General features: G+C 54.9%; 1 protein-coding gene across 2 annotated transcripts in view; it reads right to left on the reverse strand.

The window, feature by feature from the left end:
- The window catches only part of ankrd35 (ankyrin repeat domain 35), a 33,653-nt gene extending 12,151 nt beyond the window's left edge, over window positions 1-21,502 (reverse strand). The window contains exons 1-3 of one of the 2 annotated variants that reach the window (XM_031890613.1): window positions 21,209-21,502; window positions 1,786-1,916; window positions 197-285 (exon numbers count right to left, since the gene is read on the reverse strand). In XM_031890613.1, coding sequence (XP_031746473.1) covers window positions 197-285; window positions 1,786-1,916; window positions 21,209-21,259 — 271 coding nt within the window. In that variant the 5' untranslated portion in view covers window positions 21,260-21,502. Of the gene's footprint in view, window positions 1-196; window positions 286-1,785; window positions 1,917-7,971; window positions 8,193-21,208 lie in introns of those variants that run through there. The other variant, XM_031890614.1, reaches the window with a different exon arrangement.
- Window positions 21,503-22,082: the final 580 nt, after the last annotated feature.

A 22,082-nucleotide genomic window follows, 5' to 3' on the forward strand; every position in this document is an offset into this window, starting at 1 on the left:
TCATTAGTTCAATAACTTAAAGGGCCACTACAATGTCGCTTGACCTGCTACGGTAGCGATTCATGACATGGCAGATTTCTATTGGTCCGAGGGAATGAGTGGGCGGGGATAACACCCCTAATGGCTGCCACCCAGCACAACAGCAGTTTGGGAGTCACAGGAAAAGCAAAAGAATTAAATGTATTGAGCAAATCACCTTCGTCTGACTTGGCATTGACTTCCACTTTGTAGGAAATGATGATATTTAATATGTCGGTGAGGCCTCGGGCGGCGGCCAAGTGAAACCTGGGGGGGGACAGAGCGGAGTCAGTAATGGGGGGGCTAAAAGCAAATCATTCTCTGTTATTCCTTTGTGTAAAACCATTAAACATCCAACAAACTAAATCCAATTCAGCTTTCTAAATATTAACTGTTACCCCCCCAACTGTTACCCCCCAACTGTTACCCCCTTACTCCCCCCCATCCTCCCTCTTCTCCCCCTTCTATATTTCCCCTCTCCCCCATTTGTCTCCCCCCGAACCCCCTTTCCCTTCCCTCTCTCCTTCTGTCTCTCATCCCCTCTCCTTTCCTTTTCTATTCCCCCCCCCCCAACTGTTTGGCCTTACCCCCCCCCCAACTGTTTGGCCTTACTCCCCCCCCATCCTCCCTCTTCTCCCCCTTCTATATTCCCCTCTCCCCCATTTGTCTCTCTACTCCCCGAACCCCCTTTCCCTTCCCCTCTCTCCTTCTGTCTCTCATCCCCTCTCCTTTCCTTTTCTATTCCCCCCCCAACTGTTTGGCCTTACTCCCCCCATCCTCCCTCTTCTCCCCCCTTCTATATTTCCCCTCTCCCCCCATTTGTCTCTCTACTCCCCGAACCCCCTTTCCCTTCCCCTCTCTCCTTCTGTCTCTCATCCCCTCTCCTTTCCTTTTCTATTCCCCCCCCCCAACTGTTTGGCCTTACTCCCCCCCATCCTCCCTCTTCTCCCCCCTTCTATATTTCCCCTCTCCCCCCATTTGTCTCTCTACTCCCGAACCCCCTTTCCCTTCCCCTCTCTCCTTCTGTCTCTCATCCCCTCTCCTTTCCTTTTCTATTCCCCCCCAACTGTTTGGCCTTACTCCCCCCCATCCTCCCTCTTCCCTCCCCTTCTATATTTCCCCTCTCCCCCCATTTGTCTCTCTACTCCCCGAACCCCCTTTCCCTTCCCCTCTCTCCTTCTGTCTCTCATCCCCTCTCCTTTCCTTTTCTATTCCCCCCCCCCAACTGTTTGGCCTTACTCCCCCCCCATCCTCCCTCTTCTCCCCCCTTCTATATTTCCCCTCTCCCCCATTTGTCTCTCTACTCCCCGAACCCCCTTTCCCTTCCCCTCTCTCCTTCTGTCTCTCATCCCCTCTCCTTTCCTTTTCTATTCCCCCCCCCCCAACTGTTTGGCCTTACTCCCCCCCCATCCTCCCTCTTCTCCCCCTTCTATATTTCCCCTCTCCCCCATTTGTCTCTCTATTCCCCGAACCCCCTTTCCCTTCCTCTCCCTCCTTCTGTCTCTCATCCCCTCTCCTTTCCTTTCCTATCCCCCCCCCAACTGTTTGGCCTTACTCCCCCCCCATCCTCCCTCTTCTCCCCCCTTCTATATTACTCCTACCCCCCCCCGCACCCCCTTCCTTCCCTCTCACCCCTCCCTGTGTCCCTTAGCACAACATACAGTTCCTCCCTACAGGAGATGCAAATACCCAATATAAATATATTTCCCATCCGGCCGTACAACCCCCCCCCCCCCCCAGGTTGGGGCCGGGCACACAGACACCTACGAGGAGATGCCCCGGGGGCTCGGGGTGGTCGGCCGGAGGAACCGCTTGGAGAGAAGCGAAGAGACCTTCTTTGCGTCCCCTTTCTCCACCGCTTCAAAGAGCTTTTGGTCATGTTTGCTCCACTTGTCCACCTGTAGGAGGAACATTAGGAAGGAAAGGGTTAATAGCCAGTCAGCAGCTTCTCTATTGGCTGATATATTTACATAACCATAACCCCCCCCCCATGCCTACAGATGGTAGAGTGCAAACTGAGCGGGCAGGGGGATACTGGGCACTGGGTATGGGTGCAGTGGGTAGGGGTACAGGGGGATACTGGGCGCAGGGGGGATACTGGGCGCAGTGGGTATGGGCGCAGGGGGATACTGGGCGCAGGGGGTATGGGCGCACTGGGATACTGGGCGCAGGGGGATACTGGGCACAGTGGGTATGGGTACAGTGGGCATGGGTACAGTGGGCATGGGTACAGTGGGCATGGGTACAGTGGGCATGGGTACAGTGGGCATGGGTACAGTGGGCATGGGTGCGCCTTGCTATGGGCAGAGGGTGGGGATACACAATTAATATCTCAGGATTATTTACACTAATTAGTGAATACAAGTTTCCCAATCAGTTGCTAATAGCAGGGCTGGGCCCATACGCCTATACTTACCTGTATATATATATATATATTGCTTATACCCGCACACATTGGCTTTACTGCCGCCCTGCTGGGGTGAGGCCCCCGCCTTACAGAGGCGCACACCAGGGAACACCCTGCACCCCCACCCAGCCCGCAAATACATTCTCCTATTCATCCAGCATTCTAGCAATGGCACCACAAATGGGTTGCTAGGGAATGTGGCCTTAACAACCAGAGAAAAACACACATTGAGCTGAGATTATCTATGTCCAAGGGGCAGGTATATAAATAGTCTAAAAAATGTTGCATTTTATAAAATTATGGAACTGCCGACATCCATTCAAACCAACCTAACCATCCAATCCCCAAACCCTAACAGCCCCCAATCCTAACCCCAAAACCCTCTAACCGTAACCCCCCAACCCTAACAGCCCCCAATCCTAACCCCAAAACCCTAACAGCCCCCAATCCTAACCCCAAAACCCTCTAACCGTAACCCCCCAACCCTAACAGCCCCCAATCCTAACCCCCAAACCCTAACAGCCCCCAATCCTAACCCCAAAACCCTCTAACCGTAACCCCCCAACCCTAACAGCCCCCAATCCTAACCCCCAAACCCAACCCTCCAACCCTAATAGCCACCAATCCTAACCCCAAAACCCTCTAACCCTAACCCCCCAACCCTAACCCCCATCCAAACCCTCCAACCATAATAGCCCCCAATCCTAACCCTCCAGCCCTAACCCCCCCAACCCTAATAGCCCCCAATCCTAACCCTCCAACCCTAATAGCCCCCTATCCTAACCCTCCAACCCTAATATCCCCCAATCCTAACCCTCCAACCATAATAGCCCAACCCTAACCCCCCCATCCAAACCCTCCAACCCTAACCCCCCATCCTAACCCTCCAACCCTAATAGCCCCCAATCCTAACCCTCCAACCATAATAGCCCAACCCTAACCCCCCATCCAAACCCCCCAACCCTAATAGCCCCCAACCCTAACCCCCCGCAATCCTAACCCCCAACCCTAATAGCCCAACCCTAACCCCCGCAATCCTAACCCCCAACCCTAATAGCCCCCAATCCAAACCCTCCAACCCTAATAGCCCAACCCTAATAGCCCAGCCCTAATAGCCCAACCCTAATAGCCCAACCCTAACCCCCGCAATCCTAACCCCCAACCCTAATAGCCCCCAATCCAAACCCTCCAACCCTAATAGCCCAACCCTAACCCCCGCAATCCTAACCCCCAACCCTAATAGCCCCCAATCCAAACCCTCCAACCCTAATAGCCCAACCCTAATAGCCCAGCCCTAATAGCCCAGCCCTAACCCCCCAATCCAAACCCCCCAACCCTAATAGCCCAACCCTAATAGCCCAACCCTAATAGCCCAGCCCTAATAGCCCAACCCTAATAGCCCAGCCCTAATAGCCCAATCCTAACCCCCCAATCCTAACCCCCCAACCCTAATAGCCCAGCCCTAATAGCCCAGCCCTAATAGCCCAGCCCTAATAGCCCAATCCTAACCCCCCAATCCAAACCCTCCAACCCTAATAGCCCAGCCCTAATAGCCCAATCCTAACCCCCCAACCCTAATAGCCCAGCCCTAATAGCCCAGCCCTAATAGCCCAATCCTAACCCCCCAATCCAAACCCTCCAACCCAATAGCCCAGCCCTAATAGCCCAATCCTAACCCCCCAATCCAAACCCTCCAACCCAATAGCCCAGCCCTAATAGCCCAATCCTAACCCCCCAATCCAAACCCTCCAACCCTAATAGCCCAGCCCTAATAGCCCAATCCTAACCCCCCAATCCTAACCCCCCAATCCAAACCCTCCAACCCTAATAGCCCAGCCCTAATAGCCCAATCCTAACCCCCCAATCCAAACCCTCCAACCCAATAGCCCAGCCCTAATAGCCCAACCCTAACCCCCCAATCTTACCCTTATAATTGCTAAAGAAAATTCAGTCAACTAAGATGGTAAATACCCAAGACTGAATAATGCTGTAGATTGTAAGCTCTTGCGGGCAGGGCCCCTGATCCCATTGTTACTCTGTATACCCCTGTTTGTTAAACTTTTTAAGATCCCTGTTTGTTTAAATTAATTGTGAATCTGCTGGCGCCATATAAATAAATGATGACGATGATGATGATGGCCACATAAAGGCCATTAATCAAACCAGTGATGAGTGACATTTACCCCCATTGCCGGTTCATGACCGAGGCCGAGGTGCTTGTCACTATTTCACCCCCAGATCAGCAGCCCAAGGAACAGAACATAGGGAACAAGTTTAACATAAATGAGGTTAGTTCCCCTTTAATTAGCAGCCCTCTATACTTATGGGTGCCACCTTCTCTGTAATCTTGTCTCCCTATTACATGGGGATGGAGGGCCAGTAGGCTAACGCACACTATATATTAAGCCATTAATAGCTCCCTGGGTCAGGGGTCAGGCTTGCAGGCCTGTGGTTTCCTGCCTGAGAGCAATTCAGTTTTTTTGAACTTTGACATCCCATCTGCCCTTCAGCCCCGTGACTCTGACATCAAAGGGGCCGGAAACATTAAGGGGATGGGAATATTGGCTTGGTGCGTGTGTGGCCCCCATAATGCCCCCCCCAAAGCAGATCTCACAGGCCGGGGGGCGCTCTGCCAAGCTCTGAGAAAAGACCGCCTTTAGCAAAGGGGCTGATTTAATATCCCTACATGAGCGCAATTGCTTAAAGCGACCAATCAACAATTAGCTTTGATCAGTCTACGACAAATAAGGACATGAAAGAAAAGATCCGATTGGCTGTAAAGGGCAACTGCCCAGAAGCACTTGGCACCCATGTTGGTAAATCAGTGACAGGGTGGGCTCTGTGGGAGGCGGCCTGCATCCCCGACAGCCGCCGTGGGACCCCATATTAACTGCCGTTTTTTTGGGGGTGCACAATAGCTATACCCCCAGCTAGATACCACCCCCCCTGGCATGGAATTTGCCCTCTGCCCTTGGTCCCACAGCTAAAAAGGACTGAGGCTGCCGTTGTATTTACCAACGGAGATGCACAGTCGGACCTTGGCATTAATGCCCCCTAAAGCAAATATTTACCCCTATCGATCAGCAGTCGGAGCCAACAGGAGGCCGCTGTGTGCATGTCATTTCTACCGAGTCAGAACCCACAGTCGCTATAACGTTCCTTTATATAGTCAGTACCTACAATCGGCCCTTGTAAAACTACAACTCTCAGCACTACAACTCCCAACACCACTAGCTCCCAGACCCAGTCCTACAATTAGTCTTTGGCAGAACCCACCGTTCCTGTATCTTCCCGAGACGGAATGTGCCGGAGCCGAGAGCTGATTGATAACAGACCGTCTGGCCCCCCCGATGGGGAATTTGGGGGTGAAAGTCACAAGTAAACAAGCGCAACGGATAAAGTGGCCCCCGAGCGGATTATATACAGTGAATCATTGCAAAACTCACACTCACGTGCTACAAATTCCCGACTTCATAGCACCTGAAGGCTAAATTCACCATGGAAGTGCGCGCACTGCTGGTTACGACTCCTGAAACGATGTAGCAGAAGCCGGCCGGCTTCTGCTACATTGTTTCAGGAGTCATAACCAGTCCTGGAGCGTCCCAGCTGGCTCATCCCTATCCCTTTACAATAACTTTTAGTAGGATGTAGAGAGCCGCTATTCTGATACAATTTGCAGTTGGTCTTAGTTTTTTTTTAGTGTTTGTGGTTTATTGTATTCTGGTACAATTTGCAATTGGTCTTAGTTTTTTTGTAGCGTTTGTGGTTTTTGAATTATTCAGGTTTTTATGTTCGGCAGCTCTGCAGTTTTGGAATTTCAGCGGCTATCCGGTTGCTAGGGTCCGATTTAACCTAGCAACCAGGCAGTGGTTGGGCCTAAATAGAAACAATAAAACTGGAGCCTCACAGAGCAATAGGGTTTGGCTGCCGGGGTCAGTGACCCCCATTTGAAAGCTGGAAAGAAGCAGAAGAGGAGGGCAAATAATTCAATAACTATAAAAAAAAAAAGACCAATTGAAAAGTTGCAAAGAATAGGCCATTCTATAACACACTAAACGTTAACCTGCAGGCCACACTGGTTTCTCAGTAGCCAAGCACCTACCTCCGGAGGAATATATGGCAATGGGAGTACATGGGTGCTCAGGGGCAATAAAAACAACACAGGCAAACAGACAGGTGGTGGCCCTGGGGCAAGAAGGCAGTAAACAACAGGATATAGAAGCATGAAGTGGCCTGGAGGCTAGTGGTAACACAAAGTCATTTAGTAGCCAAACTAGTAGCCAGCAGGACCTGCCCATTTTAGTGCAGGGAGGATCCTTACTATATGCAACTATATCTAGGGGGGCTGCGCTAAGCCCAAGGTGGGCAAGTAACCCTTTACAAGTCACCTTCACTACTACGTTCATCTCCAACGCGCAATTTACCGTTCAGGTTGCCAGGGAAAGTGACCCGGCAACCAGGAAGCAAAGCATGAGTCAGTAAGGGTGTATTTGTTGTTATTTGCTCCTGGCTGCCTCCGCTCGGCCCTGAGTTGTGCCAATACCCCAGGTACAAGGGTGTGAGGAATCTGTGGGGCCCTCCAGTAACCCCCTTGTAGGGCCACAGTTACCTTATAGAGGTGGGGACCTCTATATTTGGTCATCTTGGGTTAGCAGCAGACCATTCGGTTGCTAGGCACGCTGCCCCTAGTAACCTGGATGGCAATGGCACGGAGGATGATTTAAGGTGGAGGATGATTTAAGGTGGAGGATGATTTAAGGTGGAATTCCTCGAGCGAGATGCGACACATGCGCCTGGTAACCTGAAAAACCGGTTGCGAGTCGCCGCTGCAGGCTACACTGACAGCGAGATCTGGAATTAAACGCATTCCCCGGTGCAGCCGTAAACACAAGGGGAGCTAGGGAATGGGAAGGCGCGGGGGGGGGGGCAAATCCACTGTTACGCCTGCTGGGGCCCTACGGGGCCACACTGTATTATATATCAACTGGCCTTATATACAATAACTACAGAATATACACAGCTCTACAGCTGCACTACAACTCCCAGAATGCACAGCAGTGGCCGACTGTCAACAGGGAGCTATTGAGACCCTCGCAAAGCATAGAGCCCCCCACCCAGGCGGATACTATAGTAACAATAATACATCCCAATCAATTCAAAGCAGCCCTCCAGTGGTTACTAAAGGGCAACTCGACCCAAACTATGTATGAAGGAAAATCCCATTCTAAGCAAGTTCCCAACATGCACATTGTGTCTGTCTGGATCCGACTCCTGAAACAATGTAGCAGAAGGCAACGGATTAACAGACCAGGAGGAGATCCGCCACCAACACAATCCCAGCCCTGGGGGGGGGGGATCTAATTGCCCCCTATGTATAAAGTTCTACCCCCCTTAGAGCTGCCCCACAACTTAGTTACACAGTCGCTGAGGCTGAAAAATGACACCCCTCCACCCCAGGGTACATGTAGGACCGGTGCTGCCCATGATGCTGCCCCCGGCGCCCTGTCGCTCGGCTACCAGCCCAACTGAATGGAGTAAATACCCACATGGACTTGGGATGAGGAGCAGGAGAAAATCTTCTTCATTCCGACTTCAGTCTCTTCCCAGCGGGAACCGGCCGAGGGGCCCCACGTTCCTCCTGCCGCTCAGAGAGGCGCTATCTCCCAGAATGCACGGCTGAGCCGGAGGGCTGCTACTGGGGAATGGGACATGCCCTGTGACAGGAACCAGGAGAGACCTCCCAGGGGAAGGGAAGTGGCTACTGAGTGCAGCTCAGCCTCCTCTGCACTCCCCCGGCCTCCTCACTGGCTCTGCCCATTAACACTTTGCCCCCCAGCCTCCTCACTGCCTCTGCCCATTAACACTTTGCCCCCCAGCCTCCTCACTGCCTCTGCCCATTAACACTTTGCCCCCCAGCCTCCTCACTGGCTTTGCCCATTAACACTTTGCCCCCCAGCCTCCTCACTGGCTCTGCCCATTAACACTTTCCTCTGCCCCCCTGGCTGCCTCCTAGGTGCCCCCCTGGCTGCCTACTAGGTGCCCCCCTGGCTGCCTCACTGGGTGCCCCCCTGGCTGCCATACTGGCTCTGTCCATTAACACTTTGCCCCCCTGGCTGCCACACTGGGTGCCCACTGGCTGCCCCCCTGGCTCTGCCCATTAACACTTTGCCCCCCTGGCTGCCACACTGGGTGCCCCCTGGCTGCCTCACTGGGTGCCCCCCCCGGCTGCCTCACTGGGTGCCACACTGGGTGCCCCCCCCGGCTGCCTCACTGGGTGCCACACTGGGTGCCCCCCCCCCCGGCTGCCTCACTGGGGGGGGGTCACACATTCCAAACCCCAAACGGATAAGGGAAATGTTAGCTCTTCTGGAATGTGAGGGGGGGGGGGGTTGACAAGAGGAAGGGAACATGGGTGGCACTAGGGGGATATTGGGGTAATGACACCCGGGGGGGTTTGGGGAGAGCAGGGAATATGGGGGTACTTATAGAGAAGGGAATAAGGGGGTATTGGGGGGATACAGGGGAGTGAGTAGGTAAGGGAATATGGGGGTACTTATAGAGAAGGGAATAAGGGGGTATTGGGGGGATACAGGGGAGTGAGTAGGTAAGGGAATATGGGGGTACTTATAGAGAAGGGAATAAGGGGGTATTGGGGGGATACAGGGGAGTGAGTAGGTAAGGGAATATGGGGGTACTTATAGAGAAGGGAATAAGGGGGTATTGGGGGGATACAGGGGAGTGAGTAGGTAAGGGAATATGGGGATCTTCAGCTCAATACTGTGAGCCAGGGATGTGGGGGCTTCTGGGAGCTGTAGTTTTACACACTGCGGGGGCTTCTGGGAGCTGTAGTTTAACACACTGTGGGGAGGGGCTTCAGGCTGCTCTGGTCCCTACACCTGGGGGGCCACAACTCCCTGCACCCCAAGCGGCTGAACAGACAGAGGCAGCAGAACCAAAACTGGGGCACAGGGCAATAGTAAATATCAGTCAGGCCAAACTGCCCCCCCCCCCAACTCCCAGCACCCCCCCCCTCACAACTCCCAGCACCCCCCCCCCTCACAACTCCCAGCACCCCCCCAACTCCCAGCACCCCCTGCCAGCTGGGCACACAAGGCCCCACCCCCGATCCCTCCCCTTATTGCCGGGAACCCTCTGTGTAAGCCAAGTATATCCCAGGGACGCCCCGGGCTTACAGGGGTTAACGCGTACAGTCCGATTCCCAAGAGCAACCCCTCCCCCTTAACCCATTCCTCCCCGGCCCCACAGGAGACGCTTTATGTCCCTGATAAAAGGGAAGAAGGCGCCGGCCCGACACTCCCGGGGCCCCGGGACCGAAACTGAGCGCTCAGGTTGGGACTTGTACTGAGCTGGGCGGGGCCCCACTGCCTTCCCACAATGCACAGCGCCAGCCCGGCCTCACCTGTGTCACTGCTACTGCCGAGCAACACCTGCCTTGGGGCTACAGGGGGGGGAGGCCCGAGCACTGAACTACAACTCCCAGCATCGCCTGACAGGCAACACCCGCCTTGGGGCTACACAGGGGGGAGACCCAGGCACTGAACTACAACTCCCAGCATCCCCTGACAGGCAACACCCGCCTTGGGGCTACACAGGGGGGAGACCCGGGCACTGAACTACAACTCCCAGCATCCCCTGACAGGCAACACCTGCCTTGGGGCTAGAGAGGGGGGAGACCCAGGCACTGAACTACAACTCCCAGCATCCCCTGACAGGCAACACCTGCCTTGGGGCTACACAGGGGGGAGACCCGGGCACTGAACTACAACTCCCAGCATCCCCTGACAGGCAACACCCGCCTTGGGGCTACACAGGGGGGAGACCCGGGCACTGAACTACAACTCCCAGCATCCCCTGACAGGCAACACCTGCCTTGGGGCTAGAGAGGGGGGAGACCCAGGCACTGAACTACAACTCCCAGCATCCCCTGACAGGCAACACCTGCCTTGGGGCTACACAGGGGGGAGACCCGGGCACTGAACTACAACTCCCAGCATCCCCTGACAGGCAACACCTGCCTTGGGGCTAGAGAGGGGGGAGACCCAGGCACTGAACTACAACTCCCAGCATCCCCTGACAGGCAACACCCGCCTTGGGGCTAGAGAGGGGGGAGACCCAGGCACTGAACTACAACTCCCAGCATCCCCTGACAGGCAACACCTGCCTTGGGGCTACACAGGGGGGAGACCCAGGCACTGAACTACAACTCCCAGCATCCCCTGACAGGCAACACCCGCCTTGGGGCTAGAGAGGGGGGAGACCCAGGCACTGAACTACAACTCCCAGCATCCCCTGACAGGCAACACCTGCCTTGGGGCTACACAGGGGGGAGACCCAGGCACTGAACTACAACTCCCAGCATCCCCTGACAGGCAACACCTGCCTTGGGGCTAGAGAGGGGGGAGACCCAGGCACTGAACTACAACTCCCAGCATCCCCTGACAGCCAACACCCGCCTTGGGGCTACAGAGGGGGGAGACCCAGGCACTGAACTACAACTCCCAGCATCCCCTGACAGGCAACACCCGCCTTGGGGCTAGAGAGGGGGGAGACCCAGGCACTGAACTACAACTCCCAGCATCCCCTGACAGGCAACACCCGCCTTGGGGCTAGAGAGGGGGGAGACCCAGGCACTGAACTACAACTCCCAGCATCCCCTGACAGGCAACACCTGCCTTGGGGCTACACAGGGGGGAGACCCAGGCACTGAACTACAACTCCCAGCATCCCCTGACAGGCAACACCCGCCTTGGGGCTGGAGAGGGGGGAGACCCAGGCACTGAACTACAACTCCCAGCATCCCCTGACAGCCAACACCCGCCTTGGGGCTACAGAGGGGGGAGACCCAGGCACTGAACTACAACTCCCAGCATCCCCTGACAGGCAACACCTGCCTTGGGGCTAGAGAGGGGGGAGACCCAGGCACTGAACTACAACTCCCAGCATCCCCTGACAGGCAACACCTGCCTTGGGGCTACACAGGGGGGAGACCCAGGCACTGAACTACAACTCCCAGCATCCCCTGACAGGCAACACCCGCCTTGGGCTAGAGAGGGGGGAGACCCAGGCACTGAACTACAACTCCCAGCATCCCCTGACAGGCAACACCTGCCTTGGGGCTACACAGGGGGGAGACCCAGGCACTGAACTACAACTCCCAGCATCCCCTGACAGGCAACACCTGCCTTGGGGCTACACAGGGGGGAGACCCAGGCACTGAACTACAACTCCCAGCATCCCCTGACAGCCAACACCCGCCTTGGGGCTACAGAGGGGGGAGACCCAGGCACTGAACTACAACTCCCAGCATCCCCTGACAGGCAACACCTGCCTTGGGGCTAGAGAGGGGGGAGACCCAGGCACTGAACTACAACTCCCAGCATCCCCTGACAGGCAACACCTGCCTTGGGGCTACACAGGGGGAGACCCAGGCACTGAACTACAACTCCCAGCATCCCCTGACAGGCAACACCCGCCTTGGGGCTAGAGAGGGGGGAGACCCAGGCACTGAACTACAACTCCCAGCATCCCCTGACAGGCAACACCTGCCTTGGGGCTACACAGGGGGAGACCCAGGCACTGAACTACAACTCCCAGCATCCCCTGACAGGCAACACCTGCCTTGGGGCTACACAGGGGGGAGACCCAGGCACTGAACTACAACTCCCAGCATCCCCTGACAGGCAACACCCGCCTTGGGGCTAGAGAGGGGGGAGACCCAGGCACTGAACTACAACTCCCAGCATCCCCTGACAGGCAACACCTGCCTTGGGGCTACAGAGGGGGGAGACCCAGGCACTGAACTACAACTCCCAGCATCCCCTGACAGGCAACACCTGCCTTGGGGCTACAGAGGGGGGAGACCCAGGCACTGAACTACAACTCCCAGCATCCCCTGACAGGCAACACCTGCCTTGGGGCTACACAGGGGGGAGACCCGGGCACTGAACTACAACTCCCAGCATCCCCTGACAGGCAACACCTGCCTTGGGGCTACACAGGGGGGAGACCCAGGCACTGAACTACAACTCCCAGCATCCCCTGACAGGCAACACCTGCCTTGGGGCTACAGAGGGGGGAGACCCAGGCACTGAACTACAACTCCCAGCATCCCCTGACAGGCAACACCTGCCTTGGGGCTACACAGGGGGGAGACCCAGGCACTGAACTACAACTCCCAGCATCCCCTGACAGGCAACACCTGCCTTGGGGCTAGAGAGGGGGGAGACCCGGGCACTGAACTACAACTCCCAGCATCCCCTGACAGGCAACACCTGCCTTGGGGCTACACAGGGGGGAGACCCAGGCACTGAACTACAACTCCCAGCATCCCCTGACAGGCAACACCCGCCTTGGGGCTAGAGAGGGGGGAGACCCAGGCACTGAACTACAACTCCCAGCATCCCCTGACAGGCAACACCCGCCTTGGGGCTAGAGAGGGGGGAGACCCAGGCACTGAACTACAACTCCCAGCATCCCCTGACAGGCAACACCTGCCTTGGGGCTACAGAGGGGGGAGACCCAGGCACTGAACTACAACTCCCAGCATCCCCTGACAGGCAACACCTGCCTTGGGGCTAGAGAGGGGGGAGACCCAGGCACTGAACTACAACTCCCAGCATCCCCTGACAGGCAACACCTGCCTTGGGGCTAGAGAGGGGGGGGGACCCGGGCACTGAACTACAACTCCCAGCATCCCCTGACAGGCAACACCTGCCTTGGGGCTAGAGGGGGGGGGGACCCGGGCACTGAACTACAACTCCCAGCATCCCCTGACAGGCAACACCTGCCTTGGGGCTAGAGAGGGGGGAGACCCGGGCACTGAACTACAACTCCCAGCATCCCCTGACAGGCAACACCTGCCTTGGGGCTAGAGGGGGGGGGGGGACCCGGGCACTGAACTACAACTCCCAGCATCCCCTGACAGGCAAAGCCTGGCAAACTCATTGGTTCCCAATGTGTGGGAAAGACAATTGTAAAGTGCCACCATTATAGATATTATATTTATATGAGATACAAGGGGTTGGTGCTACTGAGGGACAGTATGGCAGCTCCCGCCTAGAATTAATGTAGGATTCAGCTGTGATCTTGAACATGTTTTGACAGATTTGTAGGTACCCCCCCCCCCAAATTATACCAACCACTTCCTGATACTAAACTCCTCCCACTTTTGAGTTAGTGCCACATGTTTTGAGTCAGCACGGGCCACAATGGGGGGCACAGCAGGGCAACAGGGAGACGGCAGGGCAAGATGGAGACAGTAGGGCAAGATGGAGACAGTAGGGCAAGATGGAGACAGTAGGGCAAGATGGAGACAGTAGGGCAAGATGGAGACAGTAGGACAAGATGGGGACAGTAGGACAAGATGGAGACAGTAGGGCAAGATGGAGACAGTAGGGCAAGATGGAGACAGTAGGACAAGATGGAGACAGTAGGGCAAGATGGGGACAGTAGGACAAGATGGGGACAGTAGGGCAAGATGGAGACAGTAGGGCAAGATGGGGACAGTAGGGCAAGATGGAGACAGTAGGGCAAGATGGAGACAGTAGGGCAAGATGGAGACAGTAGGACAAGATGGAGACAGTAGGGCAAGATGGAGACAGTAGGGCAAGATGGAGACAGTAGGACAAGATGGAGACAGTAGGGCAAGATGGGGACAGTAGGACAAGATGGAGACAGTAGGGCAAGATGGAGACAGTAGGGCAAGATGGAGACAGTAGGACAAGATGGAGACAGTAGGCAAGGGGACAGTAGGACAAGATGGGGACAGTAGGGCAAGATGGAGACAGTAGGGCAAGATGGAGACAGTAGGGCAAGATGGAGACAGTAGGGCAAGATGGAGACAGTAGGGCAAGATGGAGACAGTAGGGCAAGATGGAGACAGTAGGGCAAGATGGAGACAGTAGGGCAAGATGGAGACAGTAGGGCAAGATGGGGACAGTAGGGCAAGATGGGGACAGTAGGGCAAGATGGAGACAGTAGGGCAAGATGGAGACAGTAGGGCAAGATGGGGACAGTAGGGCAAGATGGAGACAGTAGGGCAAGATGGGGACAGTAGGGCAAGATGGGGACAGTAGGGCAAGATGGGGACAGTAGGGCAAGATGGAGGAGGCCAGGGGAAATGATGGCAGTACAATATGTTGCCCTGGGGCCCTTTGCCTCAGTGACTCGGGGTAACTGCCCCCTCACACACACGTACAATACACACAGCACCGTATGTAACAGCAGGGTGAGTCCAACCCGCCCGGTCTTACAGGGGTGGCTTCCTCCCCTATTATATGCAATGAGCCAGCCCAGAGGGACTCGTAATCACAATGGAATTTTTCTTAAAATTATCATCTAGAACAATAAATGTGTGACTTAATATAATAACCTCACCCTGCCTGCAGCCTGCTCCTGGGCTGCTCTCCTACCCATGGGCAGGTATGCGCTGGGCTCCCGGGGGAAGAGAGCAGCCCAGGAGCAGGAAGTACAGAGAATCAGAGCTCTGTACCTGGGTAAGTACTGGGGGGAGATTGGATTCACTTACCCAGAGGGAGGTTCCTGTCTGACCATGGGAAAGAGAGCAGCCCAGGAGCAGGAAGTACAGAGAATCAGAGCTCTGTACCTGGGTAAGTACTGGGGGGAGATTGGATTCACTTACCCAGGGGGAGGTTCCTGCCTGACCATGGGAAAGAGAGCAGCCCAGGAGCAGGAAGTACAGAGAATCAGAGCTCTGTACCTGGGTAAGTACTGGGGGGAGATTGGATTCACTTACCCAGGGGGGGGTTCCTGTCTGACCATGGGAAAGAGAGCAGCCCAGGAGCAGGAAGTACAGAGAATCAGAGCTCTGTACCTGGGTAAGTACTGGGGGGAGATTGGATTCACTTACCCAGGGGGAGGTTCCTGTCTGACCATGGGAAAGAGAGCAGCCCAGGAGCAGGAAGTACAGAGAATCAGAGCTCTGTACCTGGGTAAGTACTGGGGGGAGATTGGGTTCACTTACCCAGGGGGAGGTTCCTGCCTGACCATGGGAAAGAGAGCAGCCCAGGAGCAGGAAGTACAGAGAATCAGAGCTCTGTACCTGGGTAAGTACTGGGGGGAGATTGGATTCACTTACCCAGGGGGAGGTTCCTGCCTGACCATGGGAAAGAGAGCAGCCCAGGAGCAGGAAGTACAGGGAGTCAGGGTGCACTGGGAGGGGGGTTCCAGCCTGATCATTGGAAGGAGAGTAGCCCAGTTGCAGACTGTATAGAGGAACAGAAAGGGCCACAGTGTGAGTGCTGTTGGTTCTGACTACTGAAACAATGTAGCAGAAGCCAGCTGAATAACCTGGAATAATCAGAATACAGCACCTACACTCACACAATACAGCAGGAAACAGTTGGGGGAACTTGTGCCGAAGTCTCTTGGGTGCAAGAAACCAATCGGGAAGTTTAATTTTTTTTGTGACGTGATGAGCCCAAAGCACCAACACAGGTGTGCTTGTCTCCCCCTAGTGGCAGCTACAGGTAATTCAGCATGGTGAGTAGGTGAGAGGCATCTGCAGGCCCTGAAGAGTTAAATGATGGGATTGAGCACCGGCACTACTTGTACAGCAACCAATCAGCTCCCAGCTCCTCAAAGTCAAGTGACTTAAGTCACCTAAGCCTTAAACTCCCTATGTGCCATAGTTTTATGGTATCTCTCTGTACAGGCTATGAGCAAACTTAGGGGGCTGTTCCTGCTGAATTGTGCTTAGTACAGGGGAATCCCTATGTGCCATAGTTTTATGGTATCTCTCTGTACAGGCTATGGGCAAACTTAGGGGGCTGTTCCTGCTGAATTGTGCTTAGTACAGGGGAATCCCTATGTGCCATAGATTTATGGTATCTCTCTGTACAGGCTATGAGCAAACTTAGGGGGCTGTTCCTGCTGAATTGTGCTTAGTACAGGGGAATCCCTATGTGCCATAGTTTTATGGTATCTCTCTGTACAGGCTATGGGCAAACTTAGGGGGCTGTTCCTGCTGAATTGTGCTTAGTACAGGGGAATCCCTATGTGCCATAGTTTTATGGTATCTCTCTGTACAGGCTATGAGCAAACTTAGGGGGCTGTTCCTGCTGAATTGTGCTTAGTACAGGGGAATCCCTATGTGTCATAGTTTTATGGTATCTCTCTGTACAGGCTATGAGCAAACTTAGGGGGCTGTTCCTGCTGAATTGTGCTTAGTACAGGGGACTCCCTATGTGCCATAGTTTTATGGTATCTCTCTGTACAGGCTATGGGCAAACTTAGGGGGCTGTTCCTGCTGAATTGTGCTTAGTACAGGGGAATCCCTATGTGCCATAGTTTTATGGTATCTCTCTGTACAGGCTATGAGCAAACTTAGGGGGCTGTTCCTGCTGAATTGTGCTTAGTACAGGGGAATCCCTATGTGCCATAGTTTTATGGTATCTCTCTGTACAGGCTATGGGCAAACTTAGGGGGCTGTTCCTGCTGAATTGTGCTTAGTACAGGGGAATCCCTATGTGCCATAGTTTTATGGTATCTCTCTGTACAGGCTATGAGCAAACTTAGGGGGCTGTTCCTGCTGAATTGTGCTTAGTACAGGGGAATCCCTATGTGCCATAGTTTTATGGTATCTCTCTGTACAGGCTATGGGCAAACTTAGGGGGCTGTTCCTGCTGAATTGTGCTTAGTACTGGGGAATCCCTATGTGCCATAGTTTTATGGTATCTCTCTGTACAGGCTATGAGCAAACTTAGGGGGCTGTTCCTGCTGAATTGTGCTTAGTACAGGGGAATCCCTATGTGCCATAGTTCTATGGTATCTCTGTACAGGCTATGGGCAAACTTAGGGGGCTGTTCCTGCTGAATTGTGCTTAGTACAGGGGAATACCTATGTGCCATAGTTTTATGGTATCTCTCTGTACAGGCTATGGGCAAACTTAGGGGGCTGTTCCTGCTGAATTGTGCTTAGTACAGGGGAATCCCTATGTGCCATAGTTCTATGGGCAGTGTGAGGCATGGGTGCCATGTAAGGAGTGGAACCCTCTCGCCGGCGCTGCCATTCTCACTATTATTCACCAGGAAGGAATTTCCCCCCCCCCCCAGCTCTGCAATATTTACAGTATAAGCAAAGCTCCATCATTCATTTGGGCAAGTGTAAGAGCGCTGCCCGAGTTCTGGGATTAACCCCGTGATTTCTTGTCTATCGGGGGCCCATGGGGCGGCCTGCAGCAAATAAGTGCAAAGAAGAATAATGTATTATGATAGATGTGCCCAGAGGCCGGGGGCCGAGTCTCTCTTCCCCACAGGAAGTGGCCGTGTCACCATAAAAATGCTCAGTATGTTTGGGATCTAGGGGCTCGGAATGTTCCGCAGCTCAGACACATCCAACTATTCCCCCAATACTTTGTCAGGCTGAGACCCCCACCCCGTAACCCATAGCAACTGACCAGCAGCAGTTGACCAATCAAAGCTAACTGCTGATTGGGTGCAGCCAGGGTCCACTTATTGGTGGAACAAATCATAATGTGAACTGCCCCATTATCTATGATCCAACCTGCAGCTCTCAGGCTGTAGTCAGACTACAACTCCCTGCACCCCACACGCCTAATATAGCAGCCCGTTTGCCTTCTGTTAAACTTACAGCACTGCTGCCTGGAGGTGCCTGATACAAATAGGAGATTGATATTAATGATATAAGAGCCGTGGCTATACAGTAAGGAGGGGAATGCACAGCCCTGTGTTACATAAGTCCCTAAACAGTCCACCAAAGGTCGGTGATTAAATGTCATTTTATAGGGGACCCCACCCTTAAAGCAGAGATTTACTAAGGAGGTCAGTATCTTGGTCAGGAGTCGGGCTGTTACAGTATGAACCATTGGACTTGCAATTCCAGGTTACACCAGCAGGGGGCGGGTATAATATGGCTCATTCCCCTGGTATGTATGTATGTATATCTTTATTTATACAAGAAATTGTCCTATAAAAGGTGGGTGAGACCTAGTTACCCCCTGGCAGTGCAGCCTGCTCTGAAGCCCCATGCAGGGTGGGGGGGCTCTGGGGGTCCCTGGGGTATAAAGGTGGGTGAGACCTAGTTACCCCCCTGGCAGTGCAGCCTGCTCTGAAGCCCCATGCAGGGTGGGGGGGCTCTGGGGGTCCCTGGGGTATAAAGGTGGGTGAGACCTAGTTACCCCCCTGGCAGTGCAGCCTGCTCTGAAGCCCCATGCAGGGTGGGGGGGCTCTGGGGGTCCCTAGGGTATAAAGGTGGGTGAGACCTAGTTACCCCCCCTGGCAGTGCAGCCTGCTCTGAAGCCCCATGCAGGGTCGGGGGGCTCTGGGGGTCCCTGGGGTATAAAGGTGGGTGAGACCTAGTTACCCCCCCTGGCAGTGCAGCCTGCCCTGAAGCCCCATGCAGGGTGGGGGGCTCTGGGGGTCCCTGGGGTATAAAGGTGGGTGAGACCTAGTTACCCCCCCTGGCAGTGCAGCCTGCTCTGAAGCCCCATGCAGGGTGGGGGGGGGCTCTGGGGGTCCCTGGGGTATAAAGGTGGGTGATACCTAGTTACCCCCCCTGGCAGTGCAGCCTGCTCTGAAGCCCCATGCAGGGTGGGGGGGGGCTCTGGGGGTCCCTGGGGTATAAAGGTGGGTGAGACCTAGTTACCCCCCCTGGCAGTGCAGCCTGCTCTGAAGCCCCATGCAGGGTGGGGGGGGGGCTCTGGGGGTCCCTGGGGTATAAAGGGGGAGCCCCCCCCTATAAGAAGCCCCCTGGCAGGGGATGATGGGAGGGACTGTTGTTCCAATGGGGGAGGGGCCACTCTATTTATAGACACAGGTGCCCAGAATAAGCGGAGGGGGCGGGGCGCAAGGTGTTAGTAAATAGGCCATTCAGCATGGGGCCCCACACAGGGGCAAATAAAGCGACGCTGCCGGGCACAAAGGGGACAATGGGCCGATTATCTCCCCTTTATTGGCCGCCCAGACACTTACGCACAGGCTGTTTGTTCCGACACACAGGGAAGATTCCGCTGAATGGCAGGGGGCGGGGCCTGTACACACAGGTGGGGCGGGGCCTGTACACACAGGTGCACTAACAATGGGCTCCGGGCTGCTGTACGCACCGGGATCAGCGCTCACAATAGCGGGATAAAGGCCTTTGTGTCTGGCGGGGCAATTACAGGCAGGGGGCGGGGCAATACAGGCAGGGGGCGTGGCTAGCCGGGCCCTTTAATCCCCACACACCCATGTGACTGTACAGAGCCAGTCCGGGGTGTGAGACTTGCAGTTCCACTGTCTGTTCCCTGGTTCTGACTGTTGAAACAATGTAGCAGAAGCCACTCTCCCTTTAGGTCTGTAGCAGCTGCTACATTGTTTCAGCAGTCGGAACTGTTTGTTTTATATTCTCTGCACTGCTTCCTCTGACTCTTGAACCAATGTCGTTTGGAAATGTAAGTTGCTAAGCTTACGTCCTTAGCAACCAAGTTAAGTGTAAATCTGGGCACAAGGTATTCCTTACCCTCCTCCTATTTTATTGCCCTGGTAGGGTAACTTATATGGTATATTCCCCCCAATCTCCACTCTACAAACCCCCCTACTTTCCCAGGACTATGGGCTGGCCCTTGTTAGTACCTTGTAGAGTGTAAGCTCTTTTGGGCAGGGCTCTCTACACCTCTGGTATTGGTTATTTTATATGTAACCAATGTATGTAACCCACTTATTGTACAGCGCTGCGGGGTATGTTGGCGCTTTATCAATAAATGTTAATAATAATAATAGGAGGAAAGGAGATTTAATCATCAGCAAAGGAAGGGGCCCTCTACGTTAATAGAGTTACCCATGGAATAGCATTGGCCAATTGGATGGGGATTTGGAAGGAATTATAAGATGGGGGAGATTCTTTGATTGTTGCCCCCTGGGGGAGTTGCAGCTGAGTTTACACTTATTTGCCCCGGTGGGAATCATGGGACCCCCCCCCCATATGACTGGGAGGGCAGAATGCTGGGCCGTATGGGTGCCAGCTCCCTGTTACCAAACACAAGGGGAGTGAGTGGAGACCGAGCGGCCCGACCCAGAGCAAACAAACTCCCGGCGCTTCCGGGACGCACCAACTGCTCCTGGGGGGGGCAATTAGCAACCGTGGGGCTGTACTGACTGCCCGAGTACCAACAGGTGCAGAGCTAAAAGTTGTCAGGAGTCGGACCCTGCTAGGATGCCAAGGGTTAATGGCGGTATTGTGCCAGCCGCCCATTAGTTGTACAGGTGCCCCCCCCTGTGCCCGGTCACACCCCCTTTCCCATTGTGCCCCCCTGCCAGCCCCGCCGCTGCCCACACAGCTATACAAACATGGCACAGTTGCCCCCCCGTGCCCGGTCACACCCCCTTTCCCATTGTGCCCCCCTGCCAGCCCCGCCGCTGCCCGCACAGCTATACAAACATGGCACAGTTGCCCCCCCTGTGCCCGGTCACACCCCCTTTCCCATTGTGCCCCCCTGCCAGCCCCGCCGCTGCCTGCACAGCTATACAAACATGGCACAGTTGCCCCCCCGTGCCCGGTCACACCCCCTTTCCCATTGTGCCCCCCTGCCAGCCCCCCCACTGCCCGCACAGCTATACAAACATGGCACAGTTGCCCCCCCGTGCCCGGTCACACCCCCTTTCCCATTGTGCCCCGCTGCCTGCACTGCTATACAAACATGGCACAGTTGCCCCCCCTGTGCCCGGTCACACCCCCTTTCCCATTGTGCCCCCCCTGCCCCGCCGCTGCCCGCACTGCTATACAAACATGGCACTGGCGCCTACTCACCACCGACGGCCTGTACGTCTGCTTGGCAAACAGCGACTGCCACCTCTTCATGGTGCCGCCCCTACAGGGCACGGAGCCCGGAGAGAGATGCCCCCTCAGCCCCCGGCTGCCAGTTTAACCATGTCCTGCCCGCGCCGCTCAGGAGTCTGCTTGTGCCTAGAGGTGGCTGCTCACTCTGAGACTCTTTATCTTCCCGTGCAAATGTAGTCCCTCCCTGACCCGCTCCCCGGCAGAGGAGGTCCCAAGCCTCACACCTCCGCTGTCACCGGCCTATTGTGTCACACACTCGGGCACACCCACCTAGAGTGCAAGCTCTTCAGGGCAGGGAGTCCTTTGTTCGTGTTTTTGTGTGTTCGTCACTGTCGGTTCCTGTTTGCCGTCACGCTTTCTGGCAGTGCAAGGGTTAGGGAGGGGCAGTCAGGTGTCTCTGGGCTCCCCACCCCCCCAGCACAAACAACTCACATGTTTGTTATATAGGGAAGGAGGCTCAGCTGTTCCTATCAAATCCCATATCCTCAGCCAGCTGCTGCACTCAATAGGCCAGTTCCTTTGTAAGCTGCTCCCAGGCAGGTATATTATTATTATTAACATTTATTTATAAAGCACCAACATATCCCGCAGCGCTGTACAATAAGTGGGTTTCATACATTGGGCATACAGAGTAACATATAAAGCAATCAGTAACCGATACAAGAGGGGAAGGGAGTCCTGCCCAAAAGAGCTTACACTCTACAAGGAGTAACATATAAAGCAATCAGTAACCGATACAGGAGGGGAAGGGAGCCCTGCCCAAAAGAGCTTACACTCTACAAGGAGTAACATATAAAGCAATCAGTAACCGATACAGGAGGGGAAGGGAGCCCTGCCCAAAAGA

This window comes from Xenopus tropicalis, chromosome 8 (genome assembly GCF_000004195.4).
Source record: "Xenopus tropicalis strain Nigerian chromosome 8, UCB_Xtro_10.0, whole genome shotgun sequence".
NCBI lineage: Eukaryota > Metazoa > Chordata > Amphibia > Anura > Pipidae > Xenopus > Xenopus tropicalis.